Consider the following 25,457-nt stretch of genomic DNA (forward strand, 5'->3'; position numbering starts at 1 on the left):
TAAGGAAGGAGCTAAGAGATTGCCAGACGACAGACTCTAATTAATACCTTTTGGCTTCAGTATTTAACAATACGGTGAAACCCTGCAGTATGCTTTTGCATCACACATATAGAGTAGGTCGTTCAGAAAAATTACTCTGTGCTTAAGTTGGGAATTTTCATCACTCTTGTTTGTAATCAGGGTACGAGTACTATGTTAGGTGAAAGCGAGAGCATTTTACGCCTTCCGTCTGGTCACCTGAGAAGCGTGCGGTAGTGCTGGAGTTTCGCCGAATATTATTTGAGTCTTTATAAAAATTAAATCACATTCTAAGCTATATTGTTTCTCTGCTCGTCTCTTTTTACGCCTGAACTGCAATTGCTCACGTCATTGCAGGTTAGTTGGACCAGCTGAATGGACAGTGCTGTCAAAGTTTAATGCGTCAGTAAAGCTGTTGGCCCGCATTATCCCCTATTCTGTGTGCGCGTAACACAGCATAAAACGGACTGTACTGGACAAAAATGTTCAAATGTGTGTGAAATCTTATGAGACTTAACTGCTAAGGTCATCAGTCCCTAAGCTTACACACTACTTAACCTAAATTATCCCAAGGACAAACACACACACCCATGCCGAAGGGAGGACTCGAACCTCCGCCGGGACCAGCAGCACAGTCCATGACTGCAGCGCCCCAGACCGCTCGCTGGTCCCGCGCGGCTGTACTGGACACAGATTGGGTTCTGCCCCACGTGACGCGAAATCCAATGAGATTGAATAAAGCGCGGAAGAATACATGGCGAAATATTTATATCAGGTTCATTCTTAGGATGAACAGAATATTGTCTCCAGGACAATTCATGAGTTTTCACATGAGGATATTCGCCAACATGGCGTGTTCAATATGTTTTTCAATGTGTGTGAAATCTTATGGGACTCAACTGCTAAGGTCATCAGTCCCTACGCTTACACAGTACTTAACCTAAATTATCCGAAGGACACACACACACACACACACACACACACACACACACACACACACACACAGCCGGCCGCGGTTCTGGCGCTGCAGTCCGGAACCGCGGGACTGCTACGGTCGCAGGTTCGAATCCTGCCTCGGGCATGGGTGTGTGTGATGTCCTTAGGTTAGTTAGGTTTAAGTAGTTCTAAGTTTTAGGGGACTTCTGAACTAAGATGTTGTGTCCCATAGTGCTCAGAGCCATTTGAACCATTTTGAACACACACACACACACACACACACACACACACACACACCCATGTCCAGGGAGGACTTGAACCTCCGCCGGGATCAGCCGCACCGTCTATGACAGCAGCACCTCAGACCGCTCTACTAATCCCGCGCGGCTAACATGACGCGTAGCACGAGTTTCACCGATAACGTGTTGCAGGTAGGTAGGAGTACGCAATAAAAAATGTATCTGCTAATCGATATTGTTTTACGTTGCAACAACCAAAACAGGCAGACCGCAATGTACTGCCGAACAGGGACCGTCGAGCATTGCGCAGTTTCGGTGTAGACAGTCGGATGAAATCAAGCCTGAGTTTCAAAGTGCTACCTGAAATGAAGCTAGCACAATGGCTGTACAAAGAATTTCTGTAGTCACTGATAAAAGATGCATGAGGTGATCGAAGGAGCGACGTCAGTGCACACTGGGTGACTGGGAAAGAGTCAATTGGACTGAGGAATCACTCTGTACCCCGTGGCAATCCGAAGGAATTGTTTTGGCTTGGCGAACACCTTGAGAACGTTGCCTGCCCTCACGTGTTGTGCAAACAGTGAAGTATGGACGAGGTAGTGTTAACGATACTGGAATGCTACTCGCGGTTTTTCAATGGTTCTTGTACAGAGCTTAAGAAGACGGAAATTGCGGAAGCGTACGGACACATTTCACAAAATCGCGTACCTGCGTGGCAGAGCGCCCTGTCACAGCACTATCTGCGAGACATTGGTTCGTGGACCATAAAATTCCTGAAATGGACTGGCATGCCCATCGTCCCGTCCTGAATACAATGGAAAACTTTGCGATGAGTATCAACGTCGACATCGCACCAGACCACGGCGTCCGACAACAGTTCCTTCTTTGTGTTCCGCTCTTGAAGAAGGGTGGGATGCAGACATTCACACTCCTTACGGCAAGGGATCCCAGACAAGTTCAAGTCGCCATAAAGGGGAGGCACGCCTCATATCACTGCCGCACACTAACAGGAGTCCGGCCGCTTCTGGTCACACAGTGTACTTCATCCTACCAAAAATATTTACTATTAAAAACAGTCTTGGTCACGATTTATTTATTAAGGTGACCAGTTTCGACCACTACTGTGGTCATCTTCAGACCACTGAGTAGGAACCTCTTTCTGCTGGAGAATCACTAGTGATGTAGTGATTCTCCAGCAGAAAGAGGTTCCTATTCAGTGGTCTGAAGATCTCCAGCAGAAAGAGGTTCCTATTCAATGGTCTGAAGATGGCCACAGTAGTGGTCGAAACCGGTCACCTTAATAAATAAATCGTGATCAAGACTGTTTTTAATAGTAAATATTTGTAACACATTAATCACTGTCACTCCCATAATGTATTCAAAAGTAATCAACCAAAAATACTTTTACACCTAATGAATAACATTATCTAATTTCTGTCTCTATGCTGCCGCTGGAACACAAAAAAATTGCGATGAAACTTGTAGGAGTACGTAATAAAAAACTTATCTGCCAAACACAAAATAACGGCAAGTGACGTAAGCTCTGTAGAGCGGCACAGCTGTGAACAGGGAACCAGTGCTGCCGGCTGCCTCGGCGTACTCACCGTTGAGGGCTTTGGTCAGCGCCTGCCGGCTGTTGACCCGGTGGGCCCACGTCACTTTGGTGCGGTCATCCGCGATGCCCTCGAAGTACTTGGTGATCTCCTCAAACTGTGGACCTTGCTTCATCTCCTGCGCCATCGTCACGATGGTTGAACCACCGCCTGAAACCACACAAGGAAAGCCATCTGTCAGCGACAAAAGTCTACAAAAGTAGTCGTGCGAGCAAATGCGAGCATCACTAGAATTTTTGCATCAGTAATACGTTCCAAATTTTCTTTTAAGGACCACCTTATTTAGCCAAGACTGCTTATTTGCTCAGGATTGTTTTATTATCAACCGATACCTGTAGTCTTTGCTGACGGTAGTTTTATTTACTTCACTGTTCCCCAATTTCGACAACAGACTATTTCCAAGTGAAAGTACTGTAGAGTTCTATGAATACTACCCAAACGGTAACCGAACACCAGTTTTTCATATAACTTGCATTAATCGCCTTGTTCCTGCCAAGTCCACTTGAAAATAGCTTTGCGGCCGAAAGTGAACAATAGGGTTATAAACAAACAGTGTATTCGACAAATAAATAATCTGGATGACTCGTTGGGTAAGTGCCAAGGTGCCCTTTTAGCTTGTTGGCTTAAGTAAATTCCGAGGGCGCCGAGAAAAACACTGACGTATACAAACAAATCTTCGGACTGAGGACAATCGTACTTTTTGGATGAAATAATGTAGTCTTCCAAACAATTTCTATTATAGGTAGGTTCCAAGCTGTGCTTAAATACATACAAAGCAGAGACGAGTTAAGGCTATTGTAACATAAATGACATGATGAAAGTTCCGCGGTCGTTTGTTAAAATTTGTTTTATAACACCTACCAGCCACGAATCCAATTCATGACACATTTTTAAAACATAATTTATAATATGTTCATTTAGTATCTGCAGTTAGTTGAATAGTAATTCCGCTACTGTCGATAATCTACTGATGATAGTGTCATCTCTTTCAACCTATATCTAACGCGTAATGTAAACGACCTATATATTCATGTTGTTTCCTCCCTATATGCTATCAGTTCTTGTTCAAACAAGAGTTGTTTATGTCAGATCAGACTGTCAAATGTCACAGTTCTAAAAATTCGTGATCGAAGTGGCAAACGCACACGCCACGGTAATAAGTACTTCCACGACATATTTTTCGCTACACGGAATATGCATGCTACCGACAATAACTGGGTCATTTTTATCGTAAGTACATAGACCATACATTTATCATTTCATTTTTAACTTGAGCTTTACCTCCATTTTCATTTCTATTTCGCATCTACGTATATCAATTAAAATTGTCGTCACTGCAGAACATCACAGTCTTGTTATCATTCGACAGCTCACCACGAAATACAATGAAGCAATGACGCAAAAAAGTTCCGAGACGGAAATGGCAGTGGGTAGAAACAATAAAATGTTTTAAAATTTCAGTAACTGATTAGTGGTTCGTATCTGTTGCGAAACCTGCTTACGCAAATAGAAATCTCTTGACTACAAGCTACTGTTGAATATAACGCCAGTAATTTCTTCGATCACACAGCGTCACAGTACATTTCGGACGGAACAGCGAGCATACACAACACGCTATGCCTTAGTAGACGATGGATACTGGATTACGCCTGTGATACGTACAGGCTGTCCCTTAACCTACACAGACTTCGGATGAAAAGCAATACACAATCGTCTGTGACGTGTACTCATGGGAGCTCACCATTGTTTACAGTTTATACCTGGTTGTCAGAAGACGGAGCATTACTCATTACAAAACTTTCTAGACATGTAATTTATGTGTGCAGTACTGTCCGTTAATAAAAACGGTTTAACAAATCAATCCACTTTTGGTTTACTGTTTCATAGACATTAAAATCTTTTCCTAGCCACCATTCCTAAGTAAAAAGAACATCCTTCAGGAAATTTTTGATGATGTACGAGGGTTTGGATGGGAATATTTTAATAAATCAAATGCGGAAATAAGAGAATGTGATCTTTAATTACCAATATTCACTTTTGCACATAATCACCAGCCAACTGGATACATTTCTGCCAACGATGAACAAGTTTTCTGAAGCAGTTACGGAAAAAGTCGACACTCTGTTTTCGCAACCACAGTCTCACAGTTCTCTCAATATCCTCATCAGAAGCATAATGATGTCCCAGCTGATCGTCTTTCATTATCAGGAACAGATGGGAGTCTGACGGCACTAACTAAATCTGGACTTTATGGAGGAAGCCGTTCGGTGGTGAGATTCAGTCTATGAAGCTCTGCTGTGGTGCCGCGTGAAGTATGTGGTTTGACATTGCAAAGCTGCAGGAAAACATTTCCTCTTTCCTTTCAGACCCTTGTTACCCGTCGTTGCAGAGGTTGCAGCGTTGTGATGTAACGCTCTGAATTTGTTGTTGTTCCACGATCAAGGAAATCAACATAAATAACACCATCTGCGTCCCAGAACACTGTGGCAATGATTTTTCCAGCTGAAGGCTGTGTCTTTAATGTCTTTTTCTGGGGGCGAGTCTTTGTGTCGATATTCCATAGACTGACGTTTCGTCTCCGGGTCGTAATGCAGTACTCACGTTTCGTCTTCTGTCACAATTTAATGGAGAAAGGCGTCATCATCATTCTCGTAACGCTAGAGGAGTCCCTGGCAAATTTCAAGTCTGTGCGCTTTCATTTCGGTCAGCAGCCGGCGTACCCATAGTGCACAGATATTTCAATATGGACAAGCAAAGCAATAATGTGACCCACACGTTCTTCTGAAATGCCGACTGTGCTTGCAATTTCTCTCTGAGTGATACGACGATCGTCCTGAATAGATATGTCAACACTTTGCTTGTGAAAATCGGTGGTTGCTGTCACACGACGTCCAATTCTTTGTTTGTCACGCAGGTCAGATGTTCCCGCCTCAACATCTTTAAACATACTCGCCCAACGACGCACAGTACTCAAATCACCATAAACTGTTTTCATTCTCTGATGAATCTCTTTTGGGGTGACACCTTCTGCTGTAAAGAATTCATTGACTGCACGTTGCTTAAATCGCATTGAACGACCGTCTGCATAAGGTTCCATACTTTACACTGTAACAACACAACCGTTCAATGCTAAGACTTCCCGCCAACTGGAACTGTAGAGGAGAGGCTATAGACCAATACAGTACCTGCCGCATACCAATGCTGCCGACAGTTGAAGAGTTACGAAGGTGGAGGCATTACTTTTCAGTGAACCGTCATGTAATATGATACGATATTACGTGCGACAGCGCAAAGGGGAAATGTTGTGATAGCTGTATAGTCCCAAGATTGGTTTTATTCAACTATCACATTAGACTGGGCTGTTGCCTCAATTCTGTGTTTATCTCCCACGCTCCCTCCCTCCACTATCAAAATAACTACTCCAATGTGCCTCAATATGTATTATGTCAACCTATTCCTTTAATTAATCAGGTTGTGCTATAAATTCCCTCCCTCCGCTATTCAATTCAGTGTCGCTACGTTAGTCTGTCAGTCTACCTACCAAATCTTCTTCTTTTGCACCGCCACATTTCAGAAGTTTATAATGTCTGCACTGTTTATCGCATATATTTCATTTACATTTAAGGTTTCATTCCAAATCAGTACTTCCAGGAAATATATATATACAGGGTGTTTCAAAAATGACCGGTATATTTGAAACGGCAATACAAACTAAACGAGCAGCGATAGAAATACACCGTTTGTTGCAATATGCTTGGGACAACAGTACATTTTCAGGCGGACAAACTTTCGAAATTACAGTAGTTACAATTTTCAACAACAGATGGCGCTGCAAGTGATGTGAAAGATATAGAAGACAACGCAGTCTGTGGGTGCGCCATTCTGTACGTCGTCTTTCTGCTGTAAGCGTGTGCTGTTCACAACGTGCAAGTGTGCTGTGGACAACATGGTTTATTCCTTAGAACAGAGGATTTTTCTGGTGTTGGAATTCCACCGCCTAGAACACAGTGTTGTTGCAACAAGACGAAGTTTTCAACGTAGGTTTAATGTAACCAAAGGACCGAAAAGCGATACAATAAAGGATCTGTTTGAAAAATTTCAACGGACTGGGAACGTGACGGATGAACGTGCTGGAAAGGTAGGGCGACCGCGTACGGCAACCACAGAGGGCAACGAGCAGCTAGTGCAGCAGGTGATCCAACAACGGCCTCGGGTTTCCGTTCGCCGTGTTGCAGCTGCGGTCCAAATGACGCCAACGTCCACGTATCGTCTCATGCACCAGAGTTTACACCTCTATCCATACAAAATTCAAACGTGGCACACCCTCAGCGCCACTACCATTGCTGCACGAGAGACATTCGCTAACGATATAGTGCACAGGATTGATGACGGCGATATGCATGTGGGCAGCATTTGGTTTACTGACGAAGCTTATTTTTACCTGGACGGCTTCGTCAATAAACAGAACTGGCGCATATGGGGAACCGAAAAGCCCCATGTTGCAGTCCCATCGTCCCTGCATCCTCAAAAAGTACTGGTCTGGGCCGCCATTTCTTCGAAAGGAATTATTGGTCCATTTTTCAGATCCGAAACGATTACTGCATCACGCTATCTAGACATTCTTCGTGAATTTGTGGCGGTACAAACTGCCTTAGACGACACTGCGAACACCTCGTGGTTTATGCAAGATGGTGCCCGCCCACATCGCACGGCCGACGTCTTTAATTTCCTGAATGAATATTTCGATGATCGTGTGATTGCTTTGGGCTATCCGAAACATACAGGAGGCGGCGTGGATTGGCCTCCCTATTCGCCAGACATGAACCCCTGTGGCTTCTTTCTGTGGGGACACTTGAAAGACCAGGTGTACCGCCAGAATCCAGAAACAATTGAACAGCTGAAGCAGTACATCTCATCTGCATGTGAAGCCATTCCGCCAGACACGTTGTCAAAGGTTTCGGGTAATTTCATTCAGAGACTACGCCATATTATTGCTACGCATGGTGGATATGTGGAAAATATCGTACTATAGAGTTTCCAAGACCGCAGCGCCATCAGTTGTTGACAATTGTAACTACTGTAATTTCGAAAGTTTGTCTGCCTGAAAATGTACTGTTGTCCCAAGCATATTGCAACAAACGGTGTATTTCTATCGCTGCTCGTTTAGTTTGTATTGCCGTTTCAAATATACCGGTCATTTTTGAAACACCCTATATATATTAGGGTCAATATATACATTAGGGTCAAAGGTGTTTTTGCTATTGCCAATCTGTTATGTCCACTTTGCTACCCAACCACGATATTATTGTGTCTTGCCTCTCGTGTCCTATCTCGGAAACACGCGGCGATGTGGTGAGTAAGGAAAACGAATCGCAATGTGAATGATTTCATGAGAACTCTGCGTATAATTTCAAGTGTTTCAGCGTGTACTCGAACCAGTGCTTGTATTGGAATGGCATGTGATCGGTTTCTGTTATTCCAACAGCACCTGGCAAGTGGACACCTCAAGAAACCGAAACGGCCATCAGTTGACCGAAAGGAAAGTACGGTATCACGGCGCTAACATGTAAATTGCTGCCGATTGATCATGAGGTTTCTATCTCACCGGCTGTTTATGATTATTTTTCCCAACATTTTATACCTCCATCGTGTGTGTGTGTGTGTGTGTGTGTGTGTGTGTGTGTGTGAGAGAGAGAGAGAGAGAGAGAGAGAGAGTTTTGCTCCTTTTATTAAAAAGGAGAGTGACGGAAAAGGAAAGAGGGGGTGCGGCTGACGAAGGTACACAGGGCGGGCGAAAGTTCAACACAGAGATGGAGTGGCCGGTCTGGGTAATTAAAACGCCGCCCCTCCTCCAAACAAAGAGTTATCATAGTTTGTCTGCGGATGCGGCACAGCCCGCCAGGGTTCGCAGGCGAGCGGCCTCGACTGCGCCGCCTGCCACGAAATTGCTTTTACAGGAAATTGCAATCCCCGCTTTAATGTGGTCGCGCATGCAACACGGCAACGTGTGACCGGCGGGCAGGCAGATAGAGGAGCCCCGAAAAAACAGCCAGACTGGCTACAGCCACACCTGGCGTAAGGAGGCACGGCAATACTGTAAGTAGCATGCTCTGAAACTGAGTCAAATCTGAGAAGAACAGCGCTCAAACACTGAAACGGGGGCTTACGGGTCAATTATTTGCTCGTTCTAGCTTTGTTACAGCGACAGCGGCTGTGCTGGCGGTTGTTAGCGTCCCGTTTTGAATCTGCTTCGGCGACAGAAAGGATCTGCAGTGTTTTTGTTAGCACCGTCTACAGTTATCATCGAGAGATGAAGTTATCAAAACTGGTATTGTGTTGAATTATTTTAGCGCGTTTGCAATAATTTCTATTTTATTACGTCACATGTCTCAATGAGCTAAGGCAACCTGCAGCTACAATTAAAGGAAAGGTTGATATACCTGGTAGGAAGCTCAGAAAGCAGCTGTACGTCACATAAATAGTTCCCCACTGAACATCCATGTGCAAAACGTATATACCTGGTGGTTATAATTAAACTTTCTCTATTTAACATGTGGTAACACGGAAACTAATTACCGTATGAGAACCAAACTTGGTAGCACCAATGTCAAGGACATGGGAAAGAGAAACAACGCAGAATCAATTCAATTGAAACACTTGTTATGTGCTGCTGCGGTACAACACACATACCCGTACCATTTCTGCTGCAAAAGGAGCTCAATACGGCGCCCATCAGTGTCCAGAAGAGTCTCAAAGCGCAGGACTGCATTCCGCACAGCAGAACGAAGCTCGTCCGTAGGTATGCTGGCTACCTCTCTTGATATACTGCGAGTCAGTCAGCACATGTGTGAATGTTCCGCTGGTAAACCCCGTTCTTCAGGCAGCCTCATAACCAGAAATCGCAGGGAGTGGGATCAGGTGATCGTCACGGCCAAGCATTTGGAAACGGTCGCCTGATAATTCCATCCTTTCCAAATGTGTTTTGGAGAAGCATGTGAACTTCAGCAGCGATGTGCCGTTGGGCTCCATCTTGCTTGAAAACTTTTGGGTTCAATGCGTCTCTCTCCTGTAGGGCGGGTATGACGTGCTGGCGAAGCATATCGCTGAAACGCTGCACGCCTTTGGTCCTTGAGCGCCAATCTTTTAAAAAAAGAATGGGCCAATAACGGACATATCCGTGAAGCCACACCATTCGGTGACACGTTCACTACACAGAGGAACTTCATGCACCGTGACTGAAGGTGAAGGTCTCCACAGTGGGCAAGTCTGTGTATTCACCTCACCCGTCACAGAAGAATTAGCTTCGTCTGTTCATAGGATGGTCCAACTTCAGTCCCTGCGAGAAAGTGGAGAGGCGAGTCAATACGTGGTTGTACGTCCTGTGGTACAAGCTGCTTTTGGATGTGGATCCTGTACGGATACCATTTGAGAATGATTCGAAGCACACTGGACCACGGGATGTTCAACTGTCGTGACGCAGCGGGAACTGCGCGCAGCGTTGTCTGCCGTAGCAACAGCGATTTCATCAACCAGCTGTGGTGTAACCGGTCATCGGCCTCTTCCCCGAGAGATGTCCACTTCTCCAGTTGATTAGAACTACTTCATCATGGTCCGCGCAGCAGGCGGAGAAAGAGGACCCTTCGGTAATCCTTTCAGCCTGCAATATTCCTGAAGTGCAGCTGCAGATTTGATGATACAGCCTCACCAATAATGCCCTGCTCCTTTCGTTCAAGATCTTCTTTACACGCCAACTAGTGCACTGCGACTGGTCAGGTGTGTGAGGCTAGGAATCACGATGACTGATTACGGTACCTGGTGGCCATAGTTGGAACTGGTCGGTGGCGCTGCGACGCATGAAAATCATGCACCCAGTACCCTGGACATTAATACTACCAAAATTGGTAATCATACCGTAACTAGTTTCCGTTTTATAACGTGTTAAACAGGGAAAGTAAGTTTAATTATAACCACCCGCTTGTTGTTGTTGGGGTCTTCAGTCCTGAGACTGGTTTGATGCAGCTCTCCATGCTACTCTATACTGTGCAAGCTTCTTCATCTCCCAGTACCTACTGCAACCTACATCCTTCTGAATCTGCTTAGTGTATTCATCTCTTGGTCTCCCTCTACGATTTTTACCCTCCACGCTGCCCTCCAATACTAAATTGGTGATCTCTTGATGCCTCAGAACATGACCTACCAACCGATCCCTTCTTCTGGTCAAGTTGTGCCACAAACTTCTCTTCTCCCCAATCCTATTCAATACTTCCTCATTAGTTATGTGATCTACCCATCTAATCTTCAGCATTCTACTGTAGCACCACATTTCGAAAGCTTCTATTCTATTCTTGTCCAGACTATTTATCATCCATGTTTCACTTCCATACATGGGTACACTCCATACAAATATTTTCAGAAATGACTTCTCACACTTAAATCAATACTCGATGTTAACGAATTTCTCTTCTTCAGAAACGCTTTCCTTGCCATTGCCAGTCTACATTTTATGTCCTCAGTTATTTTGCTCCCCAAATAGCAAAACTCTTTTACTACTTTAAGTGTGTCATTTCCTAATCTAATTCCCTCAGCAACACCCGACTTAAATCGACTACATTCCATTATCCTCGTTTTGCTTTTGTTGATTTTCATCTTATATCCTCCTTTCAAGACACTGTCAATTCCGTTCAACTGCTCTTCCAAGTCCTTTGCTTTCTCTGACAGAATTACAATGTCATCGGCAAACCTCAAAGTTTTTATTTCTTCTCCATGGACTTTAATACCTACTCCGAAATTGTCTTTTGTTTCCTTTATTGCTTGCTCAATATACAGATTGAATAACATCGGGGAGAGGCTACAACACTGTCTCACTCCCTTCCCAACCACTGCCTCCCTTTCATGCCCCTCGACTCTTATAACTGTCATCTGATTTCTGTACAAATTGTAAATAGCCTTTCGTTCCCTGTATTTTACCCCTGCCACCTTTAGAATTTGAAAGAGAGTATTCCAGTCAACATTCTCAAAAGCTTTCTCTAAGTCTACAAATGCTAGAAACGTAGGTTTGCCTTTTCTTAATCTTTCTTCCAAGATAAGTTGTAAGGTCAGTATTGCATCACGTGTTCCAGTATTTCTACGGAATCCAAACTGATCTTCCCCGAGGTCGGCTTCTACTAGTTTTTCCATTCGTCTGTAAAGAATTCGTGTTAGTATTTTGCAGCTGTGGCTTATTAAACTGATAGTTCGGTAATTTTCACATCTGTCAACACCTGCTTTCTTTGGGATTGGAATTATTATATTCTTCTTGAATCTGAGGGTATTTCGCCTGTTTCATACATCTTGCTCACCAGATGGTAGAGTTTAGTCAGGACTGGCTCTCCCAAGGCCGTCAGTAGTTCCAATGGAATTTTGTCTACTCCGGGGGCCTTGTTTTACTCAGGTCTTTCAGTGCTCTGTCAAATTCTTCACGCAGCATCAGATATCCCATTTCATCTTCATCTACATCCTCTTCCATTACCATAATATTGTCCTTAAGTACATCGCCCTTGTATGGACCCTCTATATACTCCTTCCACCTTTCTGCTTTCCCTTCTTTGCTTAGAACTGGGTTTCCATCTGAGCTCTTGATGTTCATACAAGTGGTTCTCTTTTCTCCAAAGGTCTCTAAATTATCCTGTAGGCTGTATTTATCTTACCCCTAGTGAGATAAGCCTCTACATCCTTACATTTGTCCTCTAGCCATCCCTGCTTAGCCAATTTGCATTTCCTGTCGATCTCATTTCTGAGACGTTTGCATTCCTTTTTGCCTGCTTCATTTACTGCATTTTTATATTTTCTCCTTTCATCAATTAAATTCAATATTTCTTCTGTTATCCAAGGATTGCTAGCAGCCCTTGTCTTTTTACCTACTTGATCCTCTGCTGCATTCACTACTTCATCCCACAAAGCTTCCCATTCTTCTTCTACTGTATTTCTTTCCCCCATTCCTGTCAATTTTTCCCTTATGCTCTCCTTGAAACTCTGTACAACCTCTGGGTCTTCCAGTTTACCCAGGTCCCATCTCCTAAAATTTCCACCTTTTTGCAGTTTCTTCGGTTTTAATCTACAGGTCATAACCAACAGATTGTGGTCAGAGTCCACATCTGCCCCTGGAAATGTCTTACAATTTAAAACCTGGTTCCTAAATCTCTGTCTCACCATTATATAATCTATCTGAAACCTGTCAGTATCTCCAGGGTTCTTCCATGTTTACAACCTTCTTTCATGATTCTTAAACCAAGTGTTAGCTATGATTAAGTTGTGCTCTGTGCAAAATTCTACCAGGCGGCTTCCTCTTTCATTTCTTAGCCCCAATCCATATTCACCTACTACGTTTCCTTCTCTCCCTTTTCCTACACTCGAATTCCAGTCACCCATGACTATTAAATTTTCGTCTCCCTTCACTATCTGATTAATTTCTTTTATTTCATCATACATTTCATCAATTTCTTCGTCATCTGCAGAGCTAGTTGCCATATAAACTTGTACTACTGTGGTAGGTGTGGGCTTCGTATTTATCTTGGCCACAATAATGCGTTCACTATGCTGTTTGTAGTGGCTTACCCGCATTCCTATTTTCCTATTCATTATTAAACCTACTCCTGCATTATCCCTATTTGATTTTGTGTTTATAATCCTGTAGTCACCTGACCAGAAGTCATGTTCCTCCTGCCACCGAACTTCACTAATTCTCAGTATATCTAACTTTAACCTATCCATTACCATTTTTAAATTTTCTAACCTACCGGCCCGATTAAAGGATCTGACATTCCACGCTCCGATCCGTAGAACGCCAGTTTTCTTTCTCCTGATAGCGCCATCCTCTTGAGTAGTCTCCGCCCGGAGATCCGAATGGGGGACTATTTTACCTCCGGAATATTTTACCCAAGGGGACTTCATCATCATTTAATCATACAGTAAAGTTGCATGGCCTCGGGAAAAATTACGGCCGTAGTTTCCCCTTGCTTTCAGCCGTTCGCAGTACCAGCACAGCAAGGTCGTTTTGGTTATTGTTACAAGGCCAGATCAGTCAATCATCCAGTCTGTTGCCCTTGCAACTACTATAAAGGCTGCTGCCCCTCTTCAGGAACTACACGTTTGTGTGGCCTCTCAACAGATACCCCTCCGTTGTGGTTGTACCTACGGTACGGCTATCTGTATCGCTGAGGCACGCAAGCCTGCCGGCCGCGGTGGTCTAGCGGTTCTAGGCGCGCAGTCCGGAACCGCGCGACTGCTACGGTCGCAGGTTCGAATCCTGTCTTGGGCATGGATGTGTGTGATGTCCTTAGGTTAGTTAGGTTTAAGTAGTTTTAAGTTCTAGGGGACTGATGACCACAGCAGTTAAGTCCCATAGTGCTCAGAGCCATTTGAACCATTTGAACCACGCAAGACTCCCCACCAACGGCAAGGTCCATGGTTCATGGGGGGGAACCACCCGGTATAAGCAGAAATACGGCTCATGTGAAACAGCACAGTGTCTAAACAGTATCAGTGGTACCTCAAGACGGCATGAGGACCGACAAGAAGAGCCGAACAGGACACTCTTCAAGTGATTGTAATTATCGTTACCTGGATTCAGGATTTCTCGAGAGTTAAAGGCAGATCAGTGCTAGTGAATACCGAAATATTGCCACGCACCGTCTTCATACCACGGTTAAGTGCACTCGTGTGCGATACTTAAGGACGAAAGGAACTTTTGCACGATGTTCACAACCAAGCAACGTAGCTCGATGAAAGTTGGACTATACATAGTAAGAAATGCTGAATGACCGTTGGTGGAAGTGTACGTCTTCCCAACGTATCCAGCGCGTTCTCGACGGGATATAAGTCGGGGGAACGGCCAGGCCAATTTATTCGTCGAATGTTCTATCGCTCCAAGGGCTCCTCCACCTGCCTAGTTAGGCGCGGCCGCGCGCTGTCATCCATAAAAATGAACTGAGGGCCGGACGCACCCCTCAAAACACGCGCACGGGGAAGGACTACAGTGTCACGATGTTGCTGACCGGTGCGTGTACCGTGCTCAAAGATCTGGAGGTCAGAGGCAACGTAACGCTACCGAAGCGATCATGTTAGACAATGCTGGACTTCAGCTCATATGGCGAGACACGGCATGCACCGAGGAACACCAGGGGTGCACTCGGCCCTGACTTCATTTTTGTGGGTGACAATGAGACTGGCCTGCCCGCTCCGCCGATTTAATCCAATCGAGCACGTATGGCGTGCGTGGATGAGACGAAGTGCAGCACGGCCAAATGCGCTGACGAAGATCCAATAGTCGTAGACGAATGGAGCGCCCAACCACAAGAACCCCTTACCAGCTTTGTGTCCAGTACGGGAGCACGCTGTAGAGCATACACTGCTGCCCGTGCGGTCACATACCCTGTTGACCCTTTCGTGGTTGATGGGACACATATGTCCCACTACAGTAATGCGCAATTTTGAACTTTGGGACGTCTATATCTCATATCTGTTTAGTGTTATGATGTAGCGAGATGCTTTCGAAACTTGTAGAAAAATACTACTGACCATGGGACGAATATGCAGAACACATCAGATGAATTCGCAATTGCGAATAATGATTGCCATCAGCTGTAGAATGGAATGACGACAGTGAATATTTGTGCCGGTACGGCACTCACCGCCAAACGCAAACTTCCATATGTCGTCAACCATGCGTCCGCGATCTGTACTCGCACATCCATTATCTGTATTCCCATACAGATCAGACCGGTCGTGCGACTTTCAAGCACAGCGTCTGATCTGTATGGGAATCCACATAATGGATGTGCGAGTACAGATCGTAGACGCATGGTTCACGACATATGGAAGTTTGGGCCTGGATGTGAGGCGTGCACGGATAGCCAAACGGCAATGCTACCGCACGCGATAAGGGCGAAATCCGGGTTAGAGTCCCGGTCCACAAATTTTCACTGTCGTCATTCTGTTCTCCAGCTGATCATAGTCATTATTCGCAACTGCGAATACATCTTATGTGCTTCGTAACGGCTTGGGTCGCCGCAGTGCACCGTCGTCAGAATAACACAGACACTGCAATATCGTATCGTATATACAGAAGGGTGGAAGTGCTTAAATGGGGCGGCTTGTGTTCAAAGGTGGCACAGTATCTATGTTTCACGAAAATCTGCTGAGATCACGTTCTTCTCCATTCTAGGAATGTCTGAAGTAGCTAACTCTGTTTTGTTATACAACACAGACGTTATTTTGAAAAATTACTATACGCCTCAGTAATTCACCTGGTTTCTACATAATTTGTTTGTTGTGGGGCATACACCCCCACAAAACTTCGCAGACTGTAGCAAACATTGGCGTATAGTACGTCAAAGCCAGCTTCAAATGTTATGGTGTAAGCCTGTGAGCGATTTTTCGTATTTTTATTTGTCAAAATAAATGTGTTTCGGTACTGATCTCTTACATATTTTTCCACAATTCCTATGGTGATAAAACCTTTTTTGTAAAATAAAAATTTCACTCTGACAATCCTATAGTCGCCTGGAAACCAGGATGTAGTCAGGTCTGTGGGTCACATCTCTTACACTTCATCGGATTTCAAAGTACGTCAGATTACAAAAACAGTTTTTGATTTTTTATTATTCGAATATATGCAAAATAAATTTTAACAGTGGAAGGGTTAAGACCCACGTCCCACCTTTTGTAATGCCCTGTGGACCATCATGACTTGCGGTGACTTCAGTGTGATTACTGTCTTTGAATGGAAAGTGTCACTGCGTATTTGTCTCAGTTACCTTCTGTGCTGTACTGTAGCAGTTTTTTCTATGCATAGTCCAAGTCCCGTCGAACTATATTGGCACTGGCGCATCAACGAAAGTTACTTTCCTCCTTCAGTTTTACACCAGTGTATTTGTAAAGTACCTTTCAATAAATTGTTGTAAATTGTTCTTAATCTGTGTTGCAATCATTTCGCAGTAATGTTGCCTAACCATATTCCAACCCTGAGGGGGAGCTTAGTAGCTGCTGCGTGAAACCAAGCCAGCTCACGGCAGCAACTACTTTCGGTGGTAAGGGGGTTTTCTTTCTGCCACACGGTATTCATGTTTGTGACGAAGAGCAATTGGCAAACCCAACAAAGTCCAAGAAAACCGTTTGCCACTCAACACTTCAGGTTGCTGTGTCACTAGCATCAGCTCCAACATATGTGCGTGAACTGTAACTAAAGTGTTACTTAGTGCTGGTGATAAGTTAATTACTGTAATGAAAACACCTAGTAATACTGTCATGAGCGCATTGGCTCTGTGTGCTCTTGGAGTCCTGCATGAAATAACCATACAGGCTTTCTCACTTGTTAGTCCTCTGAAAACACGTTTCGGTGTATGTGTATATACAGACTGAAGCGACGAATGGAAATTTGTACCAAGGCCGAGACAGTTGGATACCCTCTGCAATGCTGCTCGAGTTTAGGGGGAATACCACGTGGGCTGAGGAAGGAGGGGCAAACGAACGATTAACGATGGATATAAGTAGAGATGAAGTCGAACGGGCAGTTGAAAAGATGAAAAATGGGAAGGCAGTTTGCCCAGACTAGATCCCCGTTCAGATATGGAAATGTCTCGGTAAAAAGGGAATTGAGCTCCTTTGGGATTTAATGAAGAAGATTTGGCGACAGGAGGAGATGCCAGACGAGTGGAGAACTAGTGTACTGATTCCAATATTCAAGGGGAAAGGTGATGTGCAGGACTGCAGTAACTATAGAGGTATTAAACTGATGGCACACACAATGAAAATTTGGGAAAGAGTTATAGAAGTAAGATTACGCAAGGAGACTGTGGTGTGTGAAGAACAGTTTGGGTTCATGCCTGGAAGAGGAACTACTGATGCAATGCATGCTTTAAGGCGGATAGTGGAGAGACACGGGGAGCTACAAGCCAATCTACATATGGCATACAACAGAGTCCCAAGGGACGAAATATGGAAAAGCATGAGAGAGAAGTGCGTGCCAGAGTATGTGAGGGTGGTGAAGGAAATGTACAGAGGAGCAATGACACAGGTGAGAAGTAGTGTGGCCATGACAAAGGAGTTTCCAGTAAAAGTATGGTTAAAAAAAAATGGCTCTGAGCACTATTGGACTTAACATCTATGGTCATCAGCCCCCTAGAACTTAGAACTACTTAAACCTAACTAACCTAAGGACACCACACAACACCCATCACGAGGCAGAGAATATCCCTGACCCCGCCGGGAATCGAACCCGGGAACCCGGGCGTGGGAAGCGAGAACGCTACCGCACGACCACGAGATGCGGGCAAAAGTAGCGTTACATCAGGGATCTGCGCTTAGTCCCTACCTCTTTGACCTGACTATGGATGTGCTGGTGAAAGATGTGAAGAAGGAAGCGCCGTGGAATATGATGTTTGCGGATGATGTGGTTCTTTGTGAGCACAACATTGACAGACTTGAGGAAAAGCTGGAGGATTGGAGGAAGGCACTAGAAGAAAGAGGGATGCAAATTAGCAGGACAAAGTCAAAATATTTAGCACTGAAGGATGTGCAGATGAGGTCTTGCAAGATCCAGGGTGATGAGCTGAAATCGGTCTCCAAATTTAAATACCTGGAGTCGTACATACAGAGGGACAGAAGACTGGAAAGCGAGATACAACATCGAATAAATTGCGGTTGGAACAACTGGAGGAAAATAGGTGGGGTGTTGTGTGACAAGAAGGTGAGCACTGGGTTGAAAGGGATAGTGTACAAGTCGGTGGTAAGGCCTGCTATGATATACGGGGCAGAGACATGGCCAACCATAGCAGCCCAGGAGAGGAAGGTGGAAGTGGCGGAAATGAGGATGCTGAGGTGGATGTGTGAGGTAACATGGGAGGACAGGATTAAAAATGAATTTGTCAGAGGAGCTGTGAAAGTAGGGTCCATGGGGAAAAAGATACAAGAGATCAGTCTAAGGCGGTACGGACACTTACAGCGAAAAGGGGAAGAGTATATCGGAAACAGAGTTGAAGATATAAGGATTGAAGGAGCGAGAAAGAGAGGAAGACCGAAGTTGAGGTGGAAGGATAAGATATTCGGGGACCTAAGGGAGAATGGATGGAAGAAGGACGAGGCAATGGATAGAGTACTATGGAGGAGAAGGATCCAGAAGAGCAACGCCGACCCTATGTGACGTGGGACAAGGCGACGATGAAGAAGAAGAAGAAGAGAGGGGCGTGCTAGGGCAGTCCGTGCACTTGTGAAAAGCCACTGTGCGGAGTTGGTCTAGTAGTTAGCACATCCGCCTAGTGAGCAGGAGATTCTGGTTTGAATCACAACTTTGGTGCAAATTTTCATTCGTCTCTTCAGTCCGCACATATACATCACAGAAACTAGACTTGAAAAGATCTCTGGAACCATACGGTTTGATTGGGTTTGTTCACACGCCGATCAGAAGAATTTGTTAGGTGCACAAAGTTCGGTCAAGTAATCTGTGATGCGCTCTTGTGTCAACATCATTATGACGTGTTCCATGTAACTTATTACGAGTTTTACAGTTCTGCTAGTTCACCTACCGCGATACACACAGCGATGCTTCACCAAGAAAAAGTCTAGTTTGCTACTCTAGTAGTAACGCACGTGCCAGAAAAACCGAAAGACCGTGGGGTCGAATCCCGGCCGTATGACGGTATACATCAGTCCTTTAGGCTAACCTACACCTCTCAATGATGTGAAGATCTTCTAGGAACGACATGTGGTACGCAACCCGCGTTAAATTGCAGATCGTCTTTTCCCGGTACAATTACTGGGGTAGGTTAGGAAGAAGCAAGTCACCGATGTGGCTTCAGTCTCTTTAACAACACGGAATTATCATTAACATGAAGAAGTGCATTTCGGGATCAGCCTCTCCACCATGAAGAGATTGCGACAGCCTGTTGAAATACTGACGTCGAGCAACAGTGTCTGGATCGGTTAGTTGACACACTAGTGTAACTTCGTTAGGTGTCGGTTTGAGCGTATACTTAGATGCGTGGGCCAATGTTAGCGCATCACCAGTCTGAAGTGCTCAGTGGTGCTACGTTTTTTTCGGATTCCCTCCTAATGCTGTTCCCAGCTCGTCTAGTTCGGTAAGCCATTGGGCAGAGTCCTAGCAACGGGCCTGAGCGGATGCGCCGATCGAAGCCTGCCTGCCCTTTACACTGATCAGCCGGAACATTATGAGCACCGACCTACTATCGATATAAACCCGTCCAGCCGACAGCAGCGGCTCCTGTCGAGGGTTGACTGCCATGTAGTAACAGCGAGTGTGCTGTCTGTGTGTAGAATGGGGAAGGCGCGAGATATATCTGAGTTTGAGCGAGCGCAGATTGTGATGACCCTGAGACTCGGCACGAGCATTTCGAAATCTGCGCAACTTGTCGGGTGTTCGAGAAGTGCTGTGGTGAATGTCTTCAACACCCGGCGAAAATCAAAGTGAAACCACGTCCAGACGTCGTGGGGCTGGGCGCTACCCCTCATTACAGATTGTCGTACGTCGTATGCTGGGAAGGCTGGAAAAACAGGACAGGCGGTGAACTGTGGCGCAACTAACATGAGACTTTAATGCTGGACAGGGTACAAGTGTGTCTGAACGCACAGTGTACTCCTAACGACGGGCCTCTGCAGCTGACGACCTGTGCATGTGTCAGTGTTAACACCACGACACCGGCAACTACGACTGAAATGGACACGTGGACGACGGCACTGGGCGATGGCGCAGTGGCAGACACCTTCTTCACCATACTGATCGCAGGGCGCGGATTCGTGGTCTTCCATGTGAGCAGCTCCTTGACGCCTGTACTGCGGGACAGAGATAAGCTGACAGGGGATACATTATGCTCTGGGGAACATTCACGTGGCGTCCATGGGTCCAGTGGAGCTCGTGCAAGGCACCATGACTGCGAAGGAGTATCGTACACTCGTTGCAGACCACGTACACCACTTCATGACGATCATGTTTCCCGACGGCAGTGGCATTTTTCAACAAGATAGTGCGCCATGTCACAAGGCCAGGAGTGTGGTCGAGAGGTCCGAGGAACGCAGCGGCGAGTTCCAATTGATCAGCTGGCCTCCCAACTCGCCCGATCTGAACCCGACCGAACACATCAGGGATGTGATTGAATTTCGCGCCAGAGCTCATAGCTCTCCTCCCCGGAATTTAAGGGAATTAGGTAACTTCTGTGCGCAGCTGAGGTGGCAACTCGCTCCGGCGACCTACCAAGACCTCACTGCTTCCATGCCACGACGCGTCGCCGCTGTTATTCGTGCCAAAGGCGGACATTCCAACTATTACGTAGATGGTCACAATTTTCTGGCTGATCAGCGTATCGAGATTCCCGTGCACCGCCGGGTGCAGCACTTGCGTCGCACACGAAACACCTTGTGTAACACAAGTTGTGATAACTTCCTGTAAAAGGAACTGTCTAGCAACAACTTTCACAAAGCATCTCCGTAATACTCGCATGTAGTAACCCGTACCTGGTGCGGATGCCAAACACTACAGCAATAGTCAATAATAGGTCGCACGAGCGTCTAATACACGGTCTCCTTTATAGATGAGCTACACTTTCCTGATACCTTCCAATAAATCAGAGTCGACCTTTTGCCTTCCCTAGTGCCAGCCTTACGTGCTCGTTCCATTTCCTACTGCTTTGCAGCGTCACGTCTAGATATTTAACGGACGTGACTGAGTCAAGAAGCTCACTACAGGTGCACTATTAGAACATTGTGGATTTCTTTCTCCCACCCATCTGCATTATCTTGCATTTTTCTATATTTAGAGCGAGCTGCCATCACAGCAGCCAAAAATTTTGTCTAAGTCACTGAAGGAGGGCACTTTCCCCTACAGCACAGAGTCATCAGCAAACAGATACTAATTGTTGCTCACCCTGTCCATCAGATCATTTATGTATTTTGGTACATACAGAAGAAGAGTGGTCCTATCACACTTCCCTGAGGTACCCTTGTATATACCCTCGACTCTGATGAACACTCGCCGTCGAGGATAGCGTACTGGTTCTGTTACACAAGAAGTGTTCGAGCCACTGACATATCTGGGAACCTAATACGTATGCTCCGATCTTCGTTAACAATCTGCGGTGCAGCACTGTGTCAAACGCTTTCCGGAAATCTGAGGATAAGGCATCTTCTTGTTGTCCTTTGTCCACTGTTTGGGCTATCAAGTAGAAAAGGGCAAGGCCGAGTTCCGCACGAGCGATGCTTTCTGAATCTGCTCCTGTTGTAGTACGGGTGTGTCTATAAATGATGATAAGCTCTTCACATTGCATTTTGTTGGTGACCGAATTATTTTTCCAGAAGATGACAATGACAAACAAAAAGGCTAGAAAGTTACAAAGACAGTATTGGAAATGCGGTTTAAGCATTAATTTAGAGAAAACGGAATATTTGGTTGTTGGATGAGTAATTCAAGACCTGATCTTAGATTCTGGAGTAGTAACGGCTCTACACTTTTATAAATTTTTGGAGAGTTTATAAACAAAGCTGGATTTGTGTAAGTAAAATTCAGAATAGTATTGCCCAAGGTCGACAAGCAACAAAACAATTAAATAAAGTTCTACGAGGCACACATATCAAGAGAGAAATCAAGATGAGTATTTTAAAACTGTTGTGGAAACGATGGCAACGTATGGAGCAAGAATATGGAAAATGACTGGAAGAAATAAGAAGAACTTACTGTCGATGGGGCTGGGATTTTGGAGGTGTTGCCTTACTTGACACTACAGAATGAAACTAAAACTGAAAACACAGTAATAGAATGAACGTGGGAGACACTGTAATGGATACAGTCGGTGCAAAACGACTGAGATGATGTGGAGATGTAGGCCGTTGTGTTAAGAGCGAATGGATTCCAACTAACAGAAGAAAAAGGAGGCTCGCAGAAAATAAAATTGGTACAATGAGTTACAAAAGCTATTTCAGGGAGGAATTTGCAGACGGGAGGTAATAAAGATAGGAGACTTTGGAATGTAAGTTGCGGGAAACAATTATAAGGTTGTACTAAATCGCAATTTGAAAACAAAGATAGTTATCGGTTCTGCAATGGCAGTCTCCCCCGAACGATGGAAACAATGTCCGAAACATATCAAATGACGTTATTTTCCCATAAGATTTAAGTTTCCTAATTGATCTCTGATAATGGTATCACAAACAAGTAACGCTTCCTGTTGATGAAGGACCAGCACTTAAATTCTAATTTTTCCGTTCAGTGGAAATACGCAAATTCTGAGCACTACATGCGCAGTACTCCCAACCAACGTAGCGGCCTCAGCAAACAAAGGCTTACTGCCCACCGGCCGCTTCACTCGGTGAGAGAAGTCGAACGGCTATTGTCTGCCACTAGAGACGCACGGCCACACAAGGGTATGTTTCTGCGGAAACCTGTTTGTCGGAACGAGCGACTGGCTGCCGCACTACTGGGGCCACAGGGGAAGCAGTGCGGGGAACCACAGCAGCAGCCCGTGGCACCATCGATCGTGGCCACACCGAATTACCTGCTCGTTAAGGGCTCTTGTCAGTTATAAGTGGACTACATTTCGTGTCGTCATGTACGTACCCAGAGCGGGACACTGATGTGTCGACCAACCACTGATCATGGACCACAACTAGAAACGTGATGGGATGGGGAAAGTGAATGTAGTTTGCACACCGACTAACGAGGATATTTCCGGCAGTCCGAGAAGTGTGTTTCGGATTCGAAACCGATTCCGTCACAGTCTCTGATGCAAAATGCGAAACAGCAGACTGAAAAACTCGGAAACGTGGGTCGTATGGGAATGGACGGAACAAACCACCTCATACAGTAACGACACAAGAGCTGCTGCTTCCGGAAAAAATGAAAATGCACGCTTACTGTTTGGCTTATTAGTCATTTATACATACTACCTGATATTGACGGAAAGCGAGGCAGTCATGGAGGATTAATGGCACTGCATTACTACGTAACATGACAATGTACAGAGACATCAAAAACACTTTGAAATCTCCGCTGGGTGCTTGATACTAATTATGCCAGATGGTTCAAATGGCTCTGAGCACTATGCGACTGAACATCTGTGGTCATAAATCCCCTAGAACTTAGAACTACTTAAACCTAACTAACCTAAGGACATCACACACATCCATGCCCGAGGCAGGATTCGAACCTGTGACCGCAACAGTAATTATACCAGACTAAGGTGACAAATTGTAAACAAATGCAGCAAAAATGGAAAAAGCACTGTCAGACGCCAAAAAACGTGCAAATGCTACAAAAGGACGTCAAAGAAGACATACGCACCACATAATAATATTCCCCATACTGAAGATTGAGGGGTGCTTCGGTTATGATCTGTAAAACTATTCCTAAACTGAATTTGCTTTCTGTTATTGTATGAACGAGTTTTCCTTTATTAAAGTAGGCTTCTGCGGCCACTGTCACATTCAATAAATTTTTTTCTGGGTATATAAAACTACCGACGTTTCGTTCCCTGTTTGCAAGTGACCTTCTGCAGGGTGTTTTTATTTACTGCTGAATGAGGAAACTTTGTTTCTTATATACCTGCAATCGCAGCTGTTATCTAATTCTGATAGGCTGTTAAGGTTGAAGGGGAGGGATTTCAGAAATCGTTATTGGTGTTTTTATTATTTCTTTTCAATGGTGGAAACCCGACGTTTTGATTGGTGTTTGCATTACTGCTTGTGATTGATGGAAATCGGCGAATGCAAAACCAGGCGGCAACTATGACGTGACGTTGGTATACATCTTTCATGTCGGGTATATGCGACTAAGACAGCACGTCAAGTCAGCAGTGGCAGAACACCGGAATGAGTGCGGCAAACAGATTGATTTTGGTGAATCTCCCGTACTGGCGAAACAGCCTCTTACTTTCAGGAGGAAGTTTAGAGAGGCAATAGAAATAGCCAAGCGACCTGCCAACGTGAACAGAGAAGACGGGTACCGACTTCCGACGTCTTGGCTGCCAGCAATGACAGCGTTACGGGACGACAGCTCACGTGAAGCGCGTCTCGGCCAGCGCTAGAAAGCAAGGAAACAGCGCCACGTCACAGTTGCTGCCTGCTTTCCCATTCGCTGATTTCCCTAGTCACAATCAGTAATGCAAACACCAATCAAAATGTCGGGTTTCCATCAACGAAAAGAAATAATAAAAACACGAATATAGATTTCTGAAATCCCTCCCGTTCACCCTTAACAGCCTATAAGAATTAGATAACATCCAAGCCCGCAGGTATATAAGAAATAAAGTTTTCTCATTCAGCAGTAAACTAAGACACCCTGAAGATGGTCACTTTCAACAGGGACGGAAACGTCGGTAGTTTTATACACTGACAATGTGGCCACAAACGCAGAAAATTTTTATTGAAAGTGTTTTCATTTACTAGATACTGTCTGCAAACGATGCTGCATATGAGTTAGTGGTAGGGAAGTAATAAACTGAAACGTTATGCCTCCTGAAATTTTACTGCATGAAAAGTGAAAATGTGGTAAGCGATAAATTATTAGCCTTTCACTATTTTGTGGAGGATTTCAGCGAGAAAAAGTTACGAAAAGGTTTGAAATTTTCTGTAAAGTTTGTCGGAAGTTGCTACGTATTCCATTCTCATATACTGG

The 25,457-nt window shown here is 44.9% G+C and overlaps 1 protein-coding gene across 1 annotated transcript in view; it reads right to left on the bottom strand.

Moving 5' to 3' along the window:
* LOC126278724 (protein FAM151B-like) overlaps positions 1-25,457 on the bottom strand; it is a 371,546-nt gene that overhangs the window by 196,568 nt on the left and 149,521 nt on the right. Inside the window, exon 2 of the mRNA XM_049978998.1 lies at positions 2,798-2,956. Within this exon, the coding sequence (XP_049834955.1) occupies positions 2,798-2,956 (159 nt within the window). The remainder of the gene's footprint in view (positions 1-2,797; positions 2,957-25,457) is intronic.

Source organism: Schistocerca gregaria, chromosome 6 (genome assembly GCF_023897955.1).
Source record: "Schistocerca gregaria isolate iqSchGreg1 chromosome 6, iqSchGreg1.2, whole genome shotgun sequence".
NCBI lineage: Eukaryota > Metazoa > Arthropoda > Insecta > Orthoptera > Acrididae > Schistocerca > Schistocerca gregaria.